At 36.1% G+C, this 18,024-nt stretch overlaps 1 protein-coding gene across 1 annotated transcript in view; it reads left to right on the plus strand.

Annotated features, from left to right (window-relative positions):
• The window catches only part of MYH15 (myosin heavy chain 15), a 205,456-nt gene that overhangs the window by 100,762 nt on the left and 86,670 nt on the right, over positions 1–18,024 (plus strand). Inside the window, 8 exon segments of the mRNA XM_053707537.1 lie at positions 3,740–3,982; positions 4,752–4,928; positions 5,367–5,512; positions 5,608–5,698; positions 6,879–7,268; positions 13,734–13,860; positions 15,524–15,642; positions 17,775–17,971. Coding sequence (XP_053563512.1) covers positions 3,740–3,982; positions 4,752–4,928; positions 5,367–5,512; positions 5,608–5,698; positions 6,879–7,268; positions 13,734–13,860; positions 15,524–15,642; positions 17,775–17,971 — 1,490 coding nt within the window.

An 18,024-nucleotide genomic window follows, 5' to 3' on the forward strand; every position in this document is an offset into this window, starting at 1 on the left:
ATGACTGCTGCATCGGACGCGATCCCCTTTGCTCGTTTTCACATGCGACCTCTTCAGCTCTGTATGCTGAATCAATGGTGCAAGGATTACACAAAGATATCTCAATTAATATCTTTAAAACCGATTGTACGACACTCTCTAACGTGGTGGACAGATCACCATCGTTTAATTCAGGGGGCTTCTTTTGTGCTTCCGACCTGGACTGTAATTTCAACAGATGCAAGTCTCACAGGTTGGGGAGCTGTGTGGGGATCTCTGACGGCACAAGGAGTTTGGGAATCTCAGGAGGTGAGATTACCGATCAATATTTTGGAACTCCGTGCAATTTTCAGAGCTCTTCAGTCTTGGCCTCTTCTGAAGAGAGAATCGTTCATTTGTTTTCAGACAGACAATGTCACAACTGTGGCATACATCAATCATCAAGGAGGGACTCACAGTCCTCTGGCTATGAAAGAAGTATCTCGAATTCTGGTTTGGGCGGAATCCAGCTCCTGTCTAATCTCTGCGGTTCATATCCCAGGTATAGACAATTGGGAAGCGGATTATCTCAGTCGCCAAACGTTGCTTCCGGGCGAATGGTCTCTTCACCCAGAGGTATTTCTTCAGATTGTTCAAATGTGGGAGTTTCCAGAAATAGATCTGATGGCGTCTCATCTAACCAAGAAACTTCCCAGGTATCTGTCCAGATCCCGGGATCCTCAGGCGGAAGCAGTGGATGCATTATCACTTCCTTGGAAGTATCATCCTGCTTATATCTTTCCGCCTCTAGTTCTTCTTCCAAGAGTAATATCCAAGATTCTGAAGGAATGCTCGTTTGTTCTGCTGGTAGCTCCGGCATGGCCTCACAGGTTTTGGTATGCGGATCTTGTCCGGATGGCCTTTTGCCATCCGTGGACTCTTCCGCTACGACCAGACCTTCTGTCGCAAGGTCCTTTTTTCCATCAGGATCTCAAATCCTTAAATTTAAAGGTATGGAGATTGAACGCTTGATTCTTGGTCAAAGAGGTTTCTCTGACTCTGTGATTAATACTATGTTACAGGCTCGTAAATCTGTATCCAGAGATATATATTATAGAGTCTGGAAGACTTATATTTCTTGGTGTCTTTCTCATCATTTTTCTTGGCATTCTTTTAGAATTCCGAGAATTTTACAGTTTCTTCAGGATGGTTTAGATAAAGGTTTATCCGCAAGTTCTTTGAAAGGACAAATCTCTGCTCTTTCTGTTCTTTTTCACAGAAAGATTGCTAATCTTCCTGATATTCATTGTTTTGTACAAGCTTTGGTTCGTATAAAACCTGTCATTAAGTCAATTTCTTCTCCTTGGAGTTTGAATTTGGTTCTGGGGGCTCTTCAAGCTCCTCCGTTTGAACCTATGCATTCATTGGACATTAAATTACTTTCTTGGAAAGTTTTGTTCCTTTTGGCAATCTCTTCTGCCAGAAGAGTTTCTGAATTATCTGCTCTTTCTTGTGAGTCTCCTTTTCTGATTTTTCATCAGGATAAGGCAGTGTTGCGAACTTCTTTAGAATTTTTACCTAAAGTTGTGAATTCTAACAACATTAGTAGGGAAATTGTGGTTCCTTCATTATGTCCTAATCCTAAGAATTCTAAGGAGAAATCATTGCATTCTTTGGATGTTGTTAGAGCTTTGAAATATTATGTTGAAGCTACTAAGTCTTTCCGAAAGACTTCTAGTTTATTTGTTATCTTTTCTGGTTCTCGAAAAGGCCAGAAAGCTTCTGCCATTTCTTTGGCATCTTGGTTGAAATCTTTAATTCATCTTGCCTATGTTGAGTCGGGTAAATCTCCGCCTCAAAGGATTACAGCTCATTCTACTAGGTCAGTTTCTACTTCCTGGGCGTTTAGGAATGAAGCTTCGATTGATCAGATTTGCAAAGCAGCAACTTGGTCCTCTTTGCATACTTTTACTAAATTCTACCATTTTGATGTATTTTCTTCTTCTGAAGCAGTTTTTGGTAGAAAAGTACTTCAGGCAGCGGTTTCAGTTTGAATCTTCTTCTTATGTTTTTCATTAAACTTTATTTTGGGTGTGGATTATTTTCAGCAGGAATTGGCTGTCTTTATTTTATCCCTCCCTCTCTAGTGACTCTTGCGTGGAAAGATCCACATCTTGGGTAATCATTATCCCATACGCCACTAGCTCATGGACTCTTGCTAATTACATGAAAGAAAACATAATTTATGTAAGAACTTACCTGATAAATTCATTTCTTTCATATTAGCAAGAGTCCATGAGGCCCGCCCTTTTTTGTGGTGGTTTTGATTTTTGTATAAAGCACAATTATTCCAATTCCTTATTTTATATGCTTTCGCACTTTTTTTATCACCCCACTTCTTGGCTATTCGTTAAACTGAATTGTGGGTGTGGTGAGGGGTGTATTTATAGGCATTTTGAGGTTTGGGAAACTTTGCCCCTCCTGGTAGGAATGTATATCCCATACGTCACTAGCTCATGGACTCTTGCTAATATGAAAGAAATGAATTTATCAGGTAAGTTCTTACATAAATTATGTTTTACCATCACACCTCATATAACATTTTAGGTTCAGCACCCTGGATAGCGCCTGCTTATTGTTGGCTACATTTAGGAAACAAATAAGCAAGAATAAACCCAGGTTCTAAACCAAAAATGGGCCGGCTCCTAGGCTTTACATTCCTGCTTTTTAAATAAAGATAGCAAGAGAACGAAGAAAATGTGATAATAGGAGTAAATTAGAAAATTGCTTAAAATCGCATGATCTATCTGAATAATGAAAGAAAAAAAATTGGGTTTAGTATTCCTTTAACCCTTTGAGTGCTAATGACGGCTCTGAGCCGTCACAGAGTTTCTCACTCTGGTGCTTATGACGGCTCAGAGCCGTCATGAGCACTCTCCCAAATTGAGGGAGATCTGGGGGCTCCTAACAGCTCCTACCCCAGCGATCGTGCCTGTCGAGTGACAGGCATCACCGGGATTCACGTGATGCGTGGTGACTTCACGAGTAATGACGTCACAGCGCAACTTTATTTATACTTAACATTGTTAAGTATAGGAGGAGGGGCATGCTGCTTAGAAGCCTGTATCTCCGGCATCTAAGTAGCTACAGACCCCCAAGACCCACTGTTGGAAAGGTAATCGCCTAACCTTTCCAACAGTGTAAGTCGTGGGGGTCTGTAAAAAAATAAAAAAAAGTTAAAAAAAAATGTTTTCAAAAATTAAAAAAATTAAAAAAAACATAGAAAATATTAGCACCCAAGTGGGAAAGTGCTTAGCACTCAAAGGGTTAACGGGAGATAAAAGTGGAAAAAGAAAATATGTTAGAGCATTTTAATATTGCACTATGGGGATTATAAATATGGAAATAAACACATGCTTAAAGTCAGTTCTACAGCAGAAATGTATTACTGAGAACTAGCTGAACAGCTCTTGTAAGCCAATGAAAAGTGGCATATGTGCATAATCACCAATCACCAGCTAGACTCCAGTAGTGCATTGGTGTTCTGAAGCTTACTTTAACTGTGTGTTTAAGCTTCATTAGAGAGGTTAAACACTATTATATTCAAACAACAGTGCAATAATAAGTTGCCTCTAGACATTAGAGCACTCAGCATTTTATTTTTGCAGTTTTATGCCCCTTTAATATACAATGTGTGCATTATTATATCAAACAAAACCCTTACTTTGCTGCTACATGTTCTTAAAAGTAAAGCATTGTTTCTTCAATATTTTTATTTAAGGAACAAGACACTTTAGCTGATGCTGAAGAACGATGTGACTTGCTAATTAAATCAAAGATCCAAATGGAATCTAAAATCAAAGACCTTACCGAACGCATAGAAGATGAGGAAGAAATGAACTCAGAACTGTCAGCTAAAAAAAGGAAACTGGAAGATGAGTGCTCCGAACTAAAAAAAGATATCGATGACCTTGAGATTACTTTAGCAAAAGCAGAAAAAGAAAAACATGCAACTGAAAACAAGGTATATGTCTTAGGCATTTATTTATTTCAGTTTGCTATAACATTCAAATGATAGAATAGTGTTCAATGACTTACATGGCTTGTCCATGTGTCTCATTAATCAGTATAGCTGTTGCTGATATTTCATCACCTACATTGGTTGTTAAAATTCTAATAATATATTACATTATTTCATAAATCTATGGCTGGTAATTATTAATTCATTGTATTGTATGTGCAATAACACCCCTGTGTCTTATTTGAAATTTATATTTTAGCATATGAAAACAAACTTTTAAAAGTCTGGAGACTACAGAAAATCTTGAATAGCCTTCTCATAAAAATGTGTATTATGAACCAAAGTGTAGTCAAACATATCTATTGGGTAAACATGGAGGTGTGGGACAGACAAGCTAGCACAGGGGTGGACCTTATTGAATCAGAGATGGTATAAAGCTTCATATTAAGCAATACGAGTGGTATGTTGGGTGTCATCATCTTTTTATATTTATTCTATTTTTTTCTTATGACCCCCCCCCCATTTATCACTTCTTTCCACCTTTCTAGATCAAATGACATGTTAAAAAATGTAATGTCAAATGTATTTAAAAAATTAAAAATGCTTTAAAACATACAATATGTCAATCATAATTGAACACCATCCATACATATATTCCTGATAATTCTTGGAAATCTTTCAGCCCTGTGACTGTTTTCTTTTTAAAATATGAAATGTTTAAAAAATATTCTCATATGCATTTTATTAAGAATATTATTTTTTTTCTCTTGAGGTCAAAAACTTAACTGAAGAAATGGCATCGCTTGATGAAACCATTAATAAATTGACAAAAGAGAAAAAAGCTTTACAAGAAGCCCATCAGCAGACCTTGGATGATCTTCAGGCAGAGGAAGACAAAGTCAATTCTCTGACCAAACTGAAAACAAAACTTGAACAGCAAGTAGATGATGTAAGATTAGTAATATGTGTGTATGGGTGTTACTTTATTATGGGGCAGAAACCTTTCCAGACCTATGGGTGCCGCTAGCTTCTCAGAAAACTCTCACTAGGTGATACACACATTAATGTACATATTGATTACTATCCCTGCACATCAAACAAGATATTAACTGAGGGATATCCATTACTAAAGATGCACTTCTTTCCTTAAATACATTTTTCATATTGAAGTAGACAATTTGATTGCTGTGTTAAACAGTCCCCTTAACCTTAAGTGGGATTTACATTTTCTATGACAATTTTCTAAAACAATTTATAGACCAAAAAAGTTGGGGTAGTATTTGTGGCATCACAGACTATTTTTGTCTTTAAACATAGTATATTAATGTGTGTATGTATTCTTGTATGTTATAGCAGACATTCTAAAGTACCTCGTTGTATTTCACAGTTGGAAGGATCTTTGGAACAAGAAAAAAAAGTGAGAATGGATTTGGAAAGGGCGAAACGTAAGCTAGAAGGAGACCTGAAGCTTACACAAGAGAGCCTAATGGATTCAGAAAATGATAAACAGCAAATAGAGGAAAAATTAAAGAAGTAAGATGACTATTATTAGAATTCTCAAGAAGTTTGAAGAAATATTATAGTGGTTGTTAAAAAGAACCATATAATACATTTCTTATATTTTGTAGGAAAGACTTTGAAATCAATCAGCTGACTTCCAAAATGGAAGATGAGCAGTCAATTGTGGCCCAGCTTCAAAAGAAGATAAAGGAGCTGCAAGTAAGACACTAAAGAGACCTGACATTTTACAAATGTGTAGGCAGAATATCATCTTTAAACATTTTAGTTTTTTTTTTTAACGATTTTGTTAAAACTTCAAAAGAAAGTTGGGTAAGAAGATATGTATACTTTAATAGAAAACAAGAATGCATGTGTATGTCATGATATTAATGCAATAATGTAAAATGAAGTTTGTTGTATTAATTATTTTTATTTCGTAAGTGGTGATTTCAGTTATCATATTTAGAGAATGTATATTAGTTCTGTGTCTCTGATCAGGAGCTGATTGCACCAGTAATGACTCATAGAACTGTAAACAAAAAAACACCCAAGCGCATTAAACACCAAGCAACTTCTCTGTATGCCCTAGGGGTATTACTAGGGTGTACAAAGGGGCTTCACTTCATGGCTATGTACAATTATTTTGCACCAAAAACCCTACCCAGTAATCCACCTCAACCATTATATATGTTTCTTACAAACAGTGGTTTAACCCATTGACTACTACACTAATATACAAAGATCAATGCCTTGCTAGTAACACATACAGCAATATCGTAACCCATTTGTAACATATATAGCAGTGGTTTAGCCATTTTGTTTCAGTAACATAAAGAGGTGGTTGAACTCTTTGTTTTCTCAAAAAATATATAGTGCAGTGCTTTATCTACTTTGTGCTGGGGGAGTAGTGGGTAACCATTTTTAATAAGTAATAAATGGAGCAGTTGTTTAGCTCTCATTTTGCCAGTACAAATAGTAGTAACCTTTGCATGCTAATAACACAGAGACGTTGTTAAACTACTGCTCTGTTTTACTAAAACAAATTGATCAAATACTTACTGTGTTTATTTGTTGCTTACCCTTGTGTGCCAGTCAGGGGGCACATAAAATACACTAATCTTAAAATAAAATAATAATAAAAGGAGGAATTGTTTTATATTTAATGTGTAGCTCATTTTTAAAGTATTTTTACAGATTTCAGGTTTTTTTAGTAAGATTTTGACCCATTTACTGTAGATGGACCAGAAAAGCATTGGTTTGGAAACACAAACACACACAAAAGATACCAATAAAAAGTATACAATTAAACATTTGTACTTGATAGACAGTGCATATTTGTTGAAAAGCAGAGATCTAAGTGTTGCTAATCTTAAAATAATTTTATATGGGTTTTTTTTAGGCCCGGATAGAAGAGTTAGAAGAAGAACTAGAAGCAGAAAGAGCAGCACGTGCAAAGATAGAAAAGCAGAGATCTGATTTATCTAGAGAACTGGAAGAATTGAGTGAAAGGCTTGAAGAAGCTGGAGGAGCCTCATCAGCCCAAATAGAAATGAACAAGAAGCGAGAGGCTGAATACCTAAAACTGCGCCGAGATCTTGAGGAAGCAACTCTGCATCATGAGGCCACGGCAGCAGCCCTTAGAAAGAAACATGCAGACAGTGTCGCAGAGCTGAGTGAGCAAATTGACAATCTGCAAAGGGTTAAACAGAAACTGGAAAAAGAAAAGAGTGAACTTAAACTAGAAGCAGATGATCTGTCATCCAACATGGAACAGTTAGTGAAAGCTAAGGTAAAATGATTCTATATTCAGCAACATCATTAAGATTAAAAGGCATTTTAAAAATCTTTATTTTATTTATTTTGAACAAAGTACTTAAATTTAATGACAAGCAATTAAGTGAGAGAAATAACTTATATACGTCTCCATGCTAAAATCTCAAAGTATCAGTATAACATTGCGGTTGTTTATGCCACCTGACTATATACAGCAAATCATTTATTTATTACAACTTTGCCAATTTCATATAATTTTTTGATGGAATTTTAACAAAAGTTTTGCATGACATACAGTATTTAGGGCATAGTGTTTTACTGGGAAATTAAAATTACTTGTACTATCTGTATTTTGTTTGTATGAATAAATTATGATGTGTGTTCTTGAAGCAGTATTTTTAGCATTGAGACTCAGTTTTCTACTGGTGCAAACAAAACGGTACATCTATTTGCAAAACATATTAGCTGGTCGAATGTTGTATGAATACTTACAACTCTATGGATCCATCATTCTCTCAACAATAAGAGGACTTATTTGGGGTTCCACACCTATTTTGTTTAGGTTGTAAAATTAATTGCACACAATACATATTAGTACAGTCACTAGTTCACAAATTCTATGCTATTTTGTCAACACAAGGGGCAATTGAATGTGGAAAAACAATATCAAGCAAACCAATTGCGGGATCCTTTTTAAAAAATAGCTTTTATTTAAAACAAATATAGGTAAACAGTCCTTAGTGAGAAACCTTTATGTTTGTCGCCTGTGATACCGACACTTTATCAGGGTTGCTAGCGCCCTCTAGAGCCATGTATTTATACAACATAGTTTACCCTTAAAGGGACATGAAACCCAAACATTTTCGTTAATGATTCATAAAGAGAATACAATTTTAAACAACTTTCTAATTTACTTCTATTATATAATTTGTTTTATGCTCTTGCTATCATTTGTTAAAGGAGCAGCAATGCACTACTGGTTTCTAAATGAACACATAGGTGAGCCAATGACAATCAGTAAATATTTATGCATCGACCAATTAGCAGCTAGAACCTAGGTTCTTTGCTGCTCCTGAGCTTTCCTAGATACATTTTTTAGCAAAGAATAACAAGAGAAGGAAGCAAATTAAATAATAGAAATAAATTGGAAAGTTGTTTAAAATTGTATTCTCTATCTGAATCATGAAATACTTTTTTGGGTTTCATGTCCCTTTAATTATTCTAAAGTTGGTTTAAAACATTGCATATCTGTTTGATAACATCATTACAAATTACCATATGATGTCACCATTCAAAAAGACAATGATTCAATCCATAAACAATAATACCATTTTATGTCCTGTTAAAAAATGTGCAATAAAAAAGACTGAATATAATACTGGAAATGGATCATAGATCAGATCACCTTGCAAAAACCACTGGGGAAAAAATAATAATAATAATATGAGTGAGTATGTAGTGAAGGGGAGTGTGAGACATAAAGTTCTGTGAAATAGACTATTGGAGACTTAGTAGGTGAGAGAATGAAAAGTAAACCTATGTGTGAGTAATGTGAAATGTGTGATATGAATTAAATGGGTACTATGTAAAAAAAACTCACTTCAAATAAGAGTATTCTGTGCAACCATAGCCAAGGTCTACTTGTGCTGACTTTTCATGTCTTTTATTTAATTAAAGGGACATGAAACCCCAAAAAATTGCTTTCATTATTCAGATAGAGAATACAATTTTAAAAAAGTTTCCAATTTTCTTATCAAATTTGTTTTGTTCTCATGTTATTCTTTGTTGAAGAGATACCTAGGTAGGTTTGCGTGCACATGCCTGAAGCACTACATGACAGTAAATAGTGCTGCCATCTAGTGCTCTTGCCAATGTATGACATTGTTACAAAACTGCTGCCATATAGTTCTGCACACTCCTGAGATTACATCCCTGCTTTTCAACAAAGGATAACAAGAAAATGAGGAACATTTGATATAGAAGTAAATTGGAAACTTGCTTAAAATTGCATGCTCTGGGGCCTAGTTATCAAGCCGTCAACCTCAAATACGCTGCGTATTCCGCAGCGTATTTGTGGCGAGGCTGATACGCCTTAGTTATCAAAGGCTCGAGACCGGCAAAAGTAGAATTTTGTGACGTAAGCTTCGATCCGCCGGACTCAGTCCGACACAGATCGATTCTTACGTCACTCCAGATGTTCCGCACACAAGTGCGGCACATTCTCACTACTTTTGCTAGCTATCAAAAAACTAGCAGGTACGCTCGGCACTTTTACGGCCCAGCGTACCTGGTTTTCAAAGCGCCAGCCTGGAGGCGGCGGATCCCATAGGAATCAATGGGAGTCTGACCATAGCGAAAGTACAAGTTCGCTGCTGACAGACATCCCATTGATTTCTATGGGAGCTGTCTACACCTAACACCCTAACATGTACCCCGAGTCTAAACACCACTAATCTGACCCCCCCTACACCGCCGCAACTAAATAAAGTTATTACCCCCTAAACCGCCGCTCCCGGAGCCCACCGCAAGCTACTCTATACATATTAACCCCTAAACCGCCGCTCCCTGAACCCGCCGCAACCTATATTAAATGTATTAACCCCTATCCTGCCCCCCCTACACCGTCGCCACCTATAATACATTTATTAACCCCTAATCTGCCCACCCTACACCGTCGCCACCTATAATAAATTTATTAACCCCTATCCTGCCCCCCACTACGCCGCCGCCACTGTAATAAAATTATTAACCCCTAAACCTAACCCTAACCCTAACGCCCCCTAACTTAAATATTAATTAAATAAATCTAAATAAATTAACTCTTATTAACTAAATGAATCCTATTTAAAACTAAATACTTACCTTTAAAATAAACCCTAATATAGCTACAATATAAATAATAATTATATTCTAGCTATCTTAGGATTTATTTTTATTTTACAGGTACCTTTCAATTTATTTTAACCATGTACAATAGCTATTAAATAGTTATTAACTATTTAATAGCTTACCTAGCTAAAATAAAGAGAAATGTACCTGTGAAATAAATCCTAACCTAAGTTACAATTACACCTAACACTACACTATACTTTAATAAATTATTTCTATTTAAAAATAAATACTTACCTGTAAAATAAACCCTAAGATAGCTACAATGTAATTAATAATTATATTATAGCTATCTTAGGATTTATATTTATTTTACAGGTAACTTTGTATTTATTTTAGCTAGTTAGAATAGTTATTAAATAGTTATTAACTATTTAATAACTACCTAGCTAAAAGAAATACAAAATTACCTGTAAAATAAATCCTAACCTAAGTTACAATTAAACCTAATACTACACTATCATTAAATTAACTAAATAAACTACCTACAAATAACTACAATGAAATACAATTACATAAACTAACTAAAGTACAAAAAATAAAAAAAGCTAAGTTACAAAAAATAAAAAATTAAGTTACAAACATGTTAAAAATATTACAACAATTTTAAGCTACTTACACCTAATCTAAGCCCCCTAATAAAATAACAAACCCCCCCAAAATAAAAAAAATCCCTACCCTATTCTAAATTACATAAATTTCAAAGCTCTTTTACCTTACCAGCCCTTAAAAGGGCCATTTGTGGGGGCATGCCCCAAAAAGTTCAGCTCTTTTGCCTGTAAAATAAAAATACAACCCCCCCCCAACATTAAAACCCACCACCCACATACCCCTAATCTAACCCAAACCCCCCTTACAAAAACCTAACACTAATCCCCTGAAGATCATCCTACCTTGAGTCGTCTTCACTCAGCCGAGCCACCGATGGAACTGAAGAGGACATCCGGAGCGGAAGAAGTTAATCCTCCAAGCGGCGCTGAAGAAATCTTCCATCCGATGAAGTCATCATCCAGGCGGCGCTGAAGAAGTCTTCGATCCGGCCGATGTCATCTTCAAAGAGGCGCTGAAGAGGTCTTCTATCCGGGCGAAGTCATCTTCCAAGCCGGGTCTTGAATCTTCCTTCCGCCGACGCGGAACCACCTTCTTCACCGACGGACTACGACGAATGACGGCTCCTTTAAGGGACGTCATCCAAGATGGCGTCCCCTCAATTCCGATTGGCTGATAGGATTCTATCAGCCAATCGGAATTAAGGTAGGAAAATCTGATTGGCTGATGGAATCAGCCAATCAGATTCAAGTTCAATCCGATTGGCTGATCCAATCAGCCAATCAGATTGAGCTCGCATTCTATTGGCTGATCGGAACAGCCAATAGAATGCGAGCTCAATCTGATTGGCTGATTCCATCAGCCAATCAGATTTTCCTACCTTAATTCCGATTGGCTGATAGAATCCTATCAGCCAATCGGAATTGAGGGGACGCCATCTTGGATGACGTCCCTTAAAGGAGCCGTCATTCGTCGTAGTCCGTCGGTGAAGAAGGTGGTTCCGCGTCGGCGGAAGGAAGATTCAAGACCCGGCTTGGAAGATGACTTCGCCCGGATAGAAGACCTCTTCAGCGCCTCTTTGAAGATGACATCGGCCGGATCGAAGACTTCTTCAGCGCCGCCTGGATGATGACTTCATCGGATGGAAGATTTCTTCAGCGCCGCTTGGAGGATTAACTTCTTCCGCTCCGGATGTCCTCTTCAGTTCCATCGGTGGCTCGGCTGAGTGAAGACGACTCAAGGTAGGATGATCTTCAGGGGATTAGTGTTAGGTTTTTGTAAGGGGGGTTTGGGTTAGATTAGGGGTATGTGGGTGGTGGGTTTTAATGTTGGGGGGGGTTGTATTTTTATTTTACAGGCAAAAGAGCTGAACTTTTTGGGGCATGCCCCCACAAATGGCCCTTTTAAGGGCTGGTAAGGTAAAAGAGCTTTGAAATTTATGTAATTTAGAATAGGGTAGGGATTTTTTTTATTTTGGGGGGGTTTGTTATTTTATTAGGGGGCTTAGATTAGGTGTAAGTAGCTTAAAATTGTTGTAATATTTTTAACATGTTTGTAACTTAATTTTTTATTTTTTGTAACTTAGCTTTTTTTATTTTTTGTACTTTAGTTAGTTTATGTAATTGTATTTCATTGTAGTTCTTTGTAGGTAGTTTATTTAGTTAATTTAATGATAGTGTAGTATTAGGTTTAATTGTAACTTAAGTTAGGATTTATTTTACAGGTAATTTTATATTTCTTTTAGCTAGGTAGTTATTAAATAGTTAATAACTATTTAATAACTATTCTAACTAGCTAAAATAAATACAAAGTTACCTGTAAAATAAATATAAATCCTAAGATAGCTAGAATATAATTATTAATTATATTGTAGCTATCTTAGGGTTTATTTTACAGGTAAGTATTTAGTTTAAATAGGAATAATTTATTAAAGTATAGTGTAGTGTTAGGTGTAATTGTAACTTAGGTTAGGATTTATTTCACAGGTACATTTCTCTTTATTTTAGCTAGGTAGTTATTAAATAGTTAATAACTATTTAATAGTTATTGTACATGGTTAAAATAAATTGAAAGGTACCTGTAAAATAAAAATAAATCCTAAGATAGCTAGAATATAATTATTATTTATATTGTAGCTATATTAGGGTTTATTTTAAAGGTAAGTATTTAGTTTTAAATAGGATTCATTTAGTTAATAAGAGTTAATTTATTTAGATTTATTGAATTAATATTTAAGTTAGGGGGGCGTTATGGTTAGGGTTAGACTTAGGTTTAGGGGTTAATCATTTTATTACAGTGGCGGCGGCGTAGTGGGGGGCAGGATAGGGGTTAATAAATTTATTATAGGTTGCGGCGGGTTCATGGAGCGGCGGTTTAGGGGTTAAACTATTTATTTAGTTGCGGAGAGGTGCGGGATCAGCAGGATAGGGGTTAATAATTTTATAATAGAGGGCGACGGTATAGGGGGGGCAGGATAGGGGTTACTAGGTATAATGTAGGTGGCAGCGGTGTCCGGGAGCGGCGGTTTAGGGGTTAATACATTTATCAGAGTTGCGGCAGGGTCTAGGAGCGGCGGTTTAGGGGTTAGTAACTTTATTGAGTTGCGGGGGGCTCCGGGGGCGCCGGTATAGGGGGTAGAACAGTGCAGTTTAGTGTGAGTGCTTAGTGACAGGCTAGCAATAAAGCTGGGAAAAAGCCGAAGGGCAGCGAGATCGGATGAGTGATAACTGTCACAGTCCGCTGCTCATCGCCCCGCGGCTTTTTGACAGCTTTATTTGATAACTTAGGCGTATTTTTTCAGGTCCGCGGCGGCGAAGGTAGGCGAGCTTAGGCGGACGTATTGGGCCGGCGAAGCCAGAAAAGTAGACGGCTTGATAACTAGCCCCCTCTATCTGAATCATGAAAGAATTTTTTTTTTTAATTTTTTTTTTGTCCCTTTTAAGGTTTCCATTTGTCCCATTAAGATACTTCATTTATATGATGAGATAGTGTAGAAGATATACAATGTATTATTTTGCCATTTAATGATATTTGTTTCCTTCAGGGAATATCAGAAAAACTTTGCCGCACATATGAAGACCAACTAAATGAAACTAAAGCTAAACTGGACGAGACAACTCGCCAAGCCAATGACCTCACCTCCCAAAAAGGAAGGTTTCAAACTGAAAATGGTGAGTAGCTGTTTACTTCCTTTAACGTATTAGCTTCTAGAGCAGTTAATAAATGTGCTGTCTAGCCTTAAGATCAGGGAGGAACAGACAACGTTCAGCTTGGGGGAGGGATCACCTAAACAGCTCATTATCCATTGGCTTTGGCGTTTGGTTACAGTGTAATAATAATTATGTTTTGCATTAAAGGGACATTAAACACTAAATACATCCTAGATAGAATGATGCATTCAAAGAAAATATTAGTCCATGAGTAACATGTAGATGTATTTTTTAAAGTTTCATTAGTTTATTAAAAAGTGACAAAAGAAGTGTAAATTTTTAGTGTCTATAAAACACTGGGAGCTGCCATGTTGTAACTTGTGTTACCTTCTCTGCTGTGGCCAACTAGGGACCGTTATAAATAGGTCACTAGAGTGTGCAGCCAATGGTTGTTCTGGATTTAACAGTGTTCTGCACTTCCATTTCTAACAGGAACTGAAAAGCTCACAATTTCAGAATGGAATTACAGGCAAAGAGGACAAAATAAATAATGAAAGTATATTGCAGAGTTGTTTTATATATACAATTTATCATTTTATATTACCATCTCAAAGTGTTTAATGTCCCTTTAATATATGGATAACAAAGCACATAGATGGTTTTGAATCGCTGTGTTCAGGGATGCTATGACTTAAAGGGAATCTGCCTAAAAGCAGATTGAAGAAAAAAGGTGACACATTGTGAACCTCATTTGCATATCATACCCAAAATCCTTTGTTGCACTATAAACAATGTATCCAGAGGTTTTCTGAGGTAAATACCAGTCTTCTGTCTTGTTCAGAATTGTTAATGGGCTACACAATGAGTTATTTTCTCTACATTTTCTGCATAGTGGAGGTATTTAATTTCACTTTTTGCCTCCCCATAATTTTAAAAGTTGTTGCATACCAAAAAAAATATGTTGAATGAATGTTCTCTTGGTATCTTTATTTGAAAAAGCAGGTATATAAAGCTTAGAAGCCGGGCCATTTTTGGTTCAGAACCCTGGATAGAGCTTGCTGATTGGTGGCTGCATTTAGTCACCAATCCGCAAGCTCTACCCAGGTGCTGAACTTATGTTCCTGCTTTTTCAAATAAAGATACCAAGAGAACGAAGACATTTTGATAATAGGAGTAAATTAGAAAGTTGCTTAAAGATGCATGCTCTATCTGAATCATGAAATAAAAAGTTTGGGTTCAGTATCCCTTTAAGTTTGTTCATAAATTAAATATTTTATTTTTATTAATGGTATTTCAAAAAAATTCACCAGCACACCTAGTGAAAAAATATTCCCTTCATGTGGAAATGTCATAAATTATTATTATTAATGGGATACTAAACACAATTTTTTTCTTTCATGGTTCAGATAGAGCATGCAATTTTAAGCACCTTTCTAATTTACTCCTATTATCAATTTTTCTTTGTTCTCTTGCTATCTTTATTTGAAAAAGAAGGCATCTACGCTAAGGAGCCAGTCAATTTTTGGTTCAGACCCTAGACAGCACTTGTTTATTAGTGGGTGCATTTAGCCACCAATCAGCAAGCACAACAGAAAAATTGGGCTCAGTGTCCCTTTAAGAATCAGAACAATGTACTTTATGTTTCATTTAAGCAAATATTTTGTTCTGATTGTTCATGCAACAGGAGAACTGACAAGGCTTCTTGAAGAGAAAGAATCATTAATAAGTCAGTTGTCTCGAGGGAAATCTTCTTTCACTCAACAAATTGAAGAACTTAGAAGACAACTTGATGAGGAGACAAAGGTATTATCTTTACTATGACCATAGAAGTATGAATATTTTTTGACTAAGATGATCAGTTGTATTTTGCAGTTCATTATTAAATACCTGAAGGTAACAGAAAGGTATGTTAATTAATATTTTTACAACTTACATAAATTCCCCATTTAATAGTGTTCTATTTGTTTATATATGTACAGTGATGAAGATGCAAAAAATAAGTATGTTTGACATTCTTTATTGGGGTAACATTCCATGTTAAAAAATATATATTTGTAGTACCATTCTCTCAGGCAGAACAGTGAGTCCCTATAGTAGACCCTAAACAACTTTCTCATTGTTATTTACAGTGCATTTTGTTAACTCCATCTAGTGTAGCTGTATTGGTACACTACACATTGGTACCAGTACAGTACACATCTGGCTTACAGATCTGCGGAATCTGTTGGCGCTCCACAGATAACTGATAATAATAATAATATGCAATTATTGAAATAATTATAGAATAATTGTAATTAGACAGACTAATACATTTCTAAACTAATTGAATTCCCTTAATATACAGAATGGAGAACTTTGAGAATTAGAACAGCTAAATAGGTGTTGTTTGTGCATGGTCTAAGCACAAACAAATCTATAGTGAAGATTATTTGCAGCGAAGGAGAATTTCACTGTGAAATTATAAAAGGCTATAGAAATTACTAGTTAGGATATCTTAGGTAATCGAGTACTTGACTCTTATGGTGAATGTGATGATCTGTTGTTTGAATTGCAAAAGAGGTAGTATGTCAGCTTCTTAAACTTTTTTTCACCTGGGACCCCTTTCTACAATTTTTTGCAACCCCATTATTATTATTATAATATAGTCCAAACTAAACCCCCCTGTCAGATGGGTATACAATTTTTTGTTTTTAACACATCAATATACTACATAACTGGGGGATTACTAGGATTATTAGACTCACTGTCTATTTCCAGGTACCTTTCATGTAGTCTTCTCCCCAGGGTGTGGTGATGAGCAATGTCCACCATACACTGTGTGTATTCTGGATGCAATGTTCACTCTAATTTTTTGAACAGTGTGTGCAAAATATGTGGCCCTTGTAATTTTTTACTAATAATGTTTAAAGGGACAGTCTACCCCAGAATTTTTATTGTTTGAAAAGATAGATAATCCCTTTATTACCCATTCACTAGTTTTTCATAACCAACAGTTATATTTATACACTTTTTACCTCTGTGATTACCTTGTATCTAAGCCTTTGCAGACTGCCCCCTTATTTCAGTTCTTTTAACAGACTTGCATTTTAGCGATTCTGTGCCCTCTGATAAGTAACTCCACGGGCGTGAGCATAATGTTATCTATATGGCACATATGCACCAACACCTTCTAGCTGTGAAAAACTGTCAAATGCTTTGAGATAAGAGGCGGCCTTCAAGGGCTTAGAAATTAGCATATGTGCCTACCTAGGTTCAGCTTTCAACAAAGAATACCAAGAGAACAAAGGAAATTTGATGATAAAAGTGAATTTGAAAGTTGTTTAAAATTGCATGCCCTATGAAAGTTTAATTTTGACTAGAAAATACATATGAGAAAAAGTTACTCACTCATATACAAACACACACACACACACACACACACTCACTCATACATACATACATACACACCACACACACATACACACACACATACACACACACCACACACATACACTCACTAATACATTTACAAACACACTCACGTATACATGCACATAAAACACACAGACACACACATTAATTTACACACATAAATAGAAAATAGACATACATACACACTCACATACACACTCACATACATACACACACACACACACACATCCAGAGTGTCCCATGACATTAATACAATTTCAGCTAGTGAGAAATTGATGCTTGAATATAGGTTGTATACAAAAGCCAATTATGTAGTACAATTGTAATATGGATGTAATTTCAGTTGCAAGAATAAACCTAAAAGAGTAACTTCTAATATATATAACATAAAGATGAGTTATAAAGTCATTGGAAACACATTAAGATGGATGGGGTATACCGTACAAAGTCCCATTAGGTATGCAGTTATTTACATCTCAGATGTGCAATTATAATGTTAGGCATTTTATATTATATTTTCCTAGGCCAAAAATGCACTAGCCCATGCACTGCAGTCTGCCAGACATGACTGTGATCTCCTCCGTGAACAATATGATGAAGAGCAAGAGGCTAAAGCTGAGCTACAAAGAGGGCTGTCCAAGGGAAATGCTGAAGTTGCACTTTGGAGAACCAAATATGAAACAGATGCTATTCAGAGGACAGAAGAACTAGAAGAAGCAAAGTAAGATGTCTGCATGAGGGTGCTATACACATGACCAAGTAGACATAATGTAT

Source organism: Bombina bombina, chromosome 3, assembly GCF_027579735.1.
Source record: "Bombina bombina isolate aBomBom1 chromosome 3, aBomBom1.pri, whole genome shotgun sequence".
NCBI lineage: Eukaryota > Metazoa > Chordata > Amphibia > Anura > Bombinatoridae > Bombina > Bombina bombina.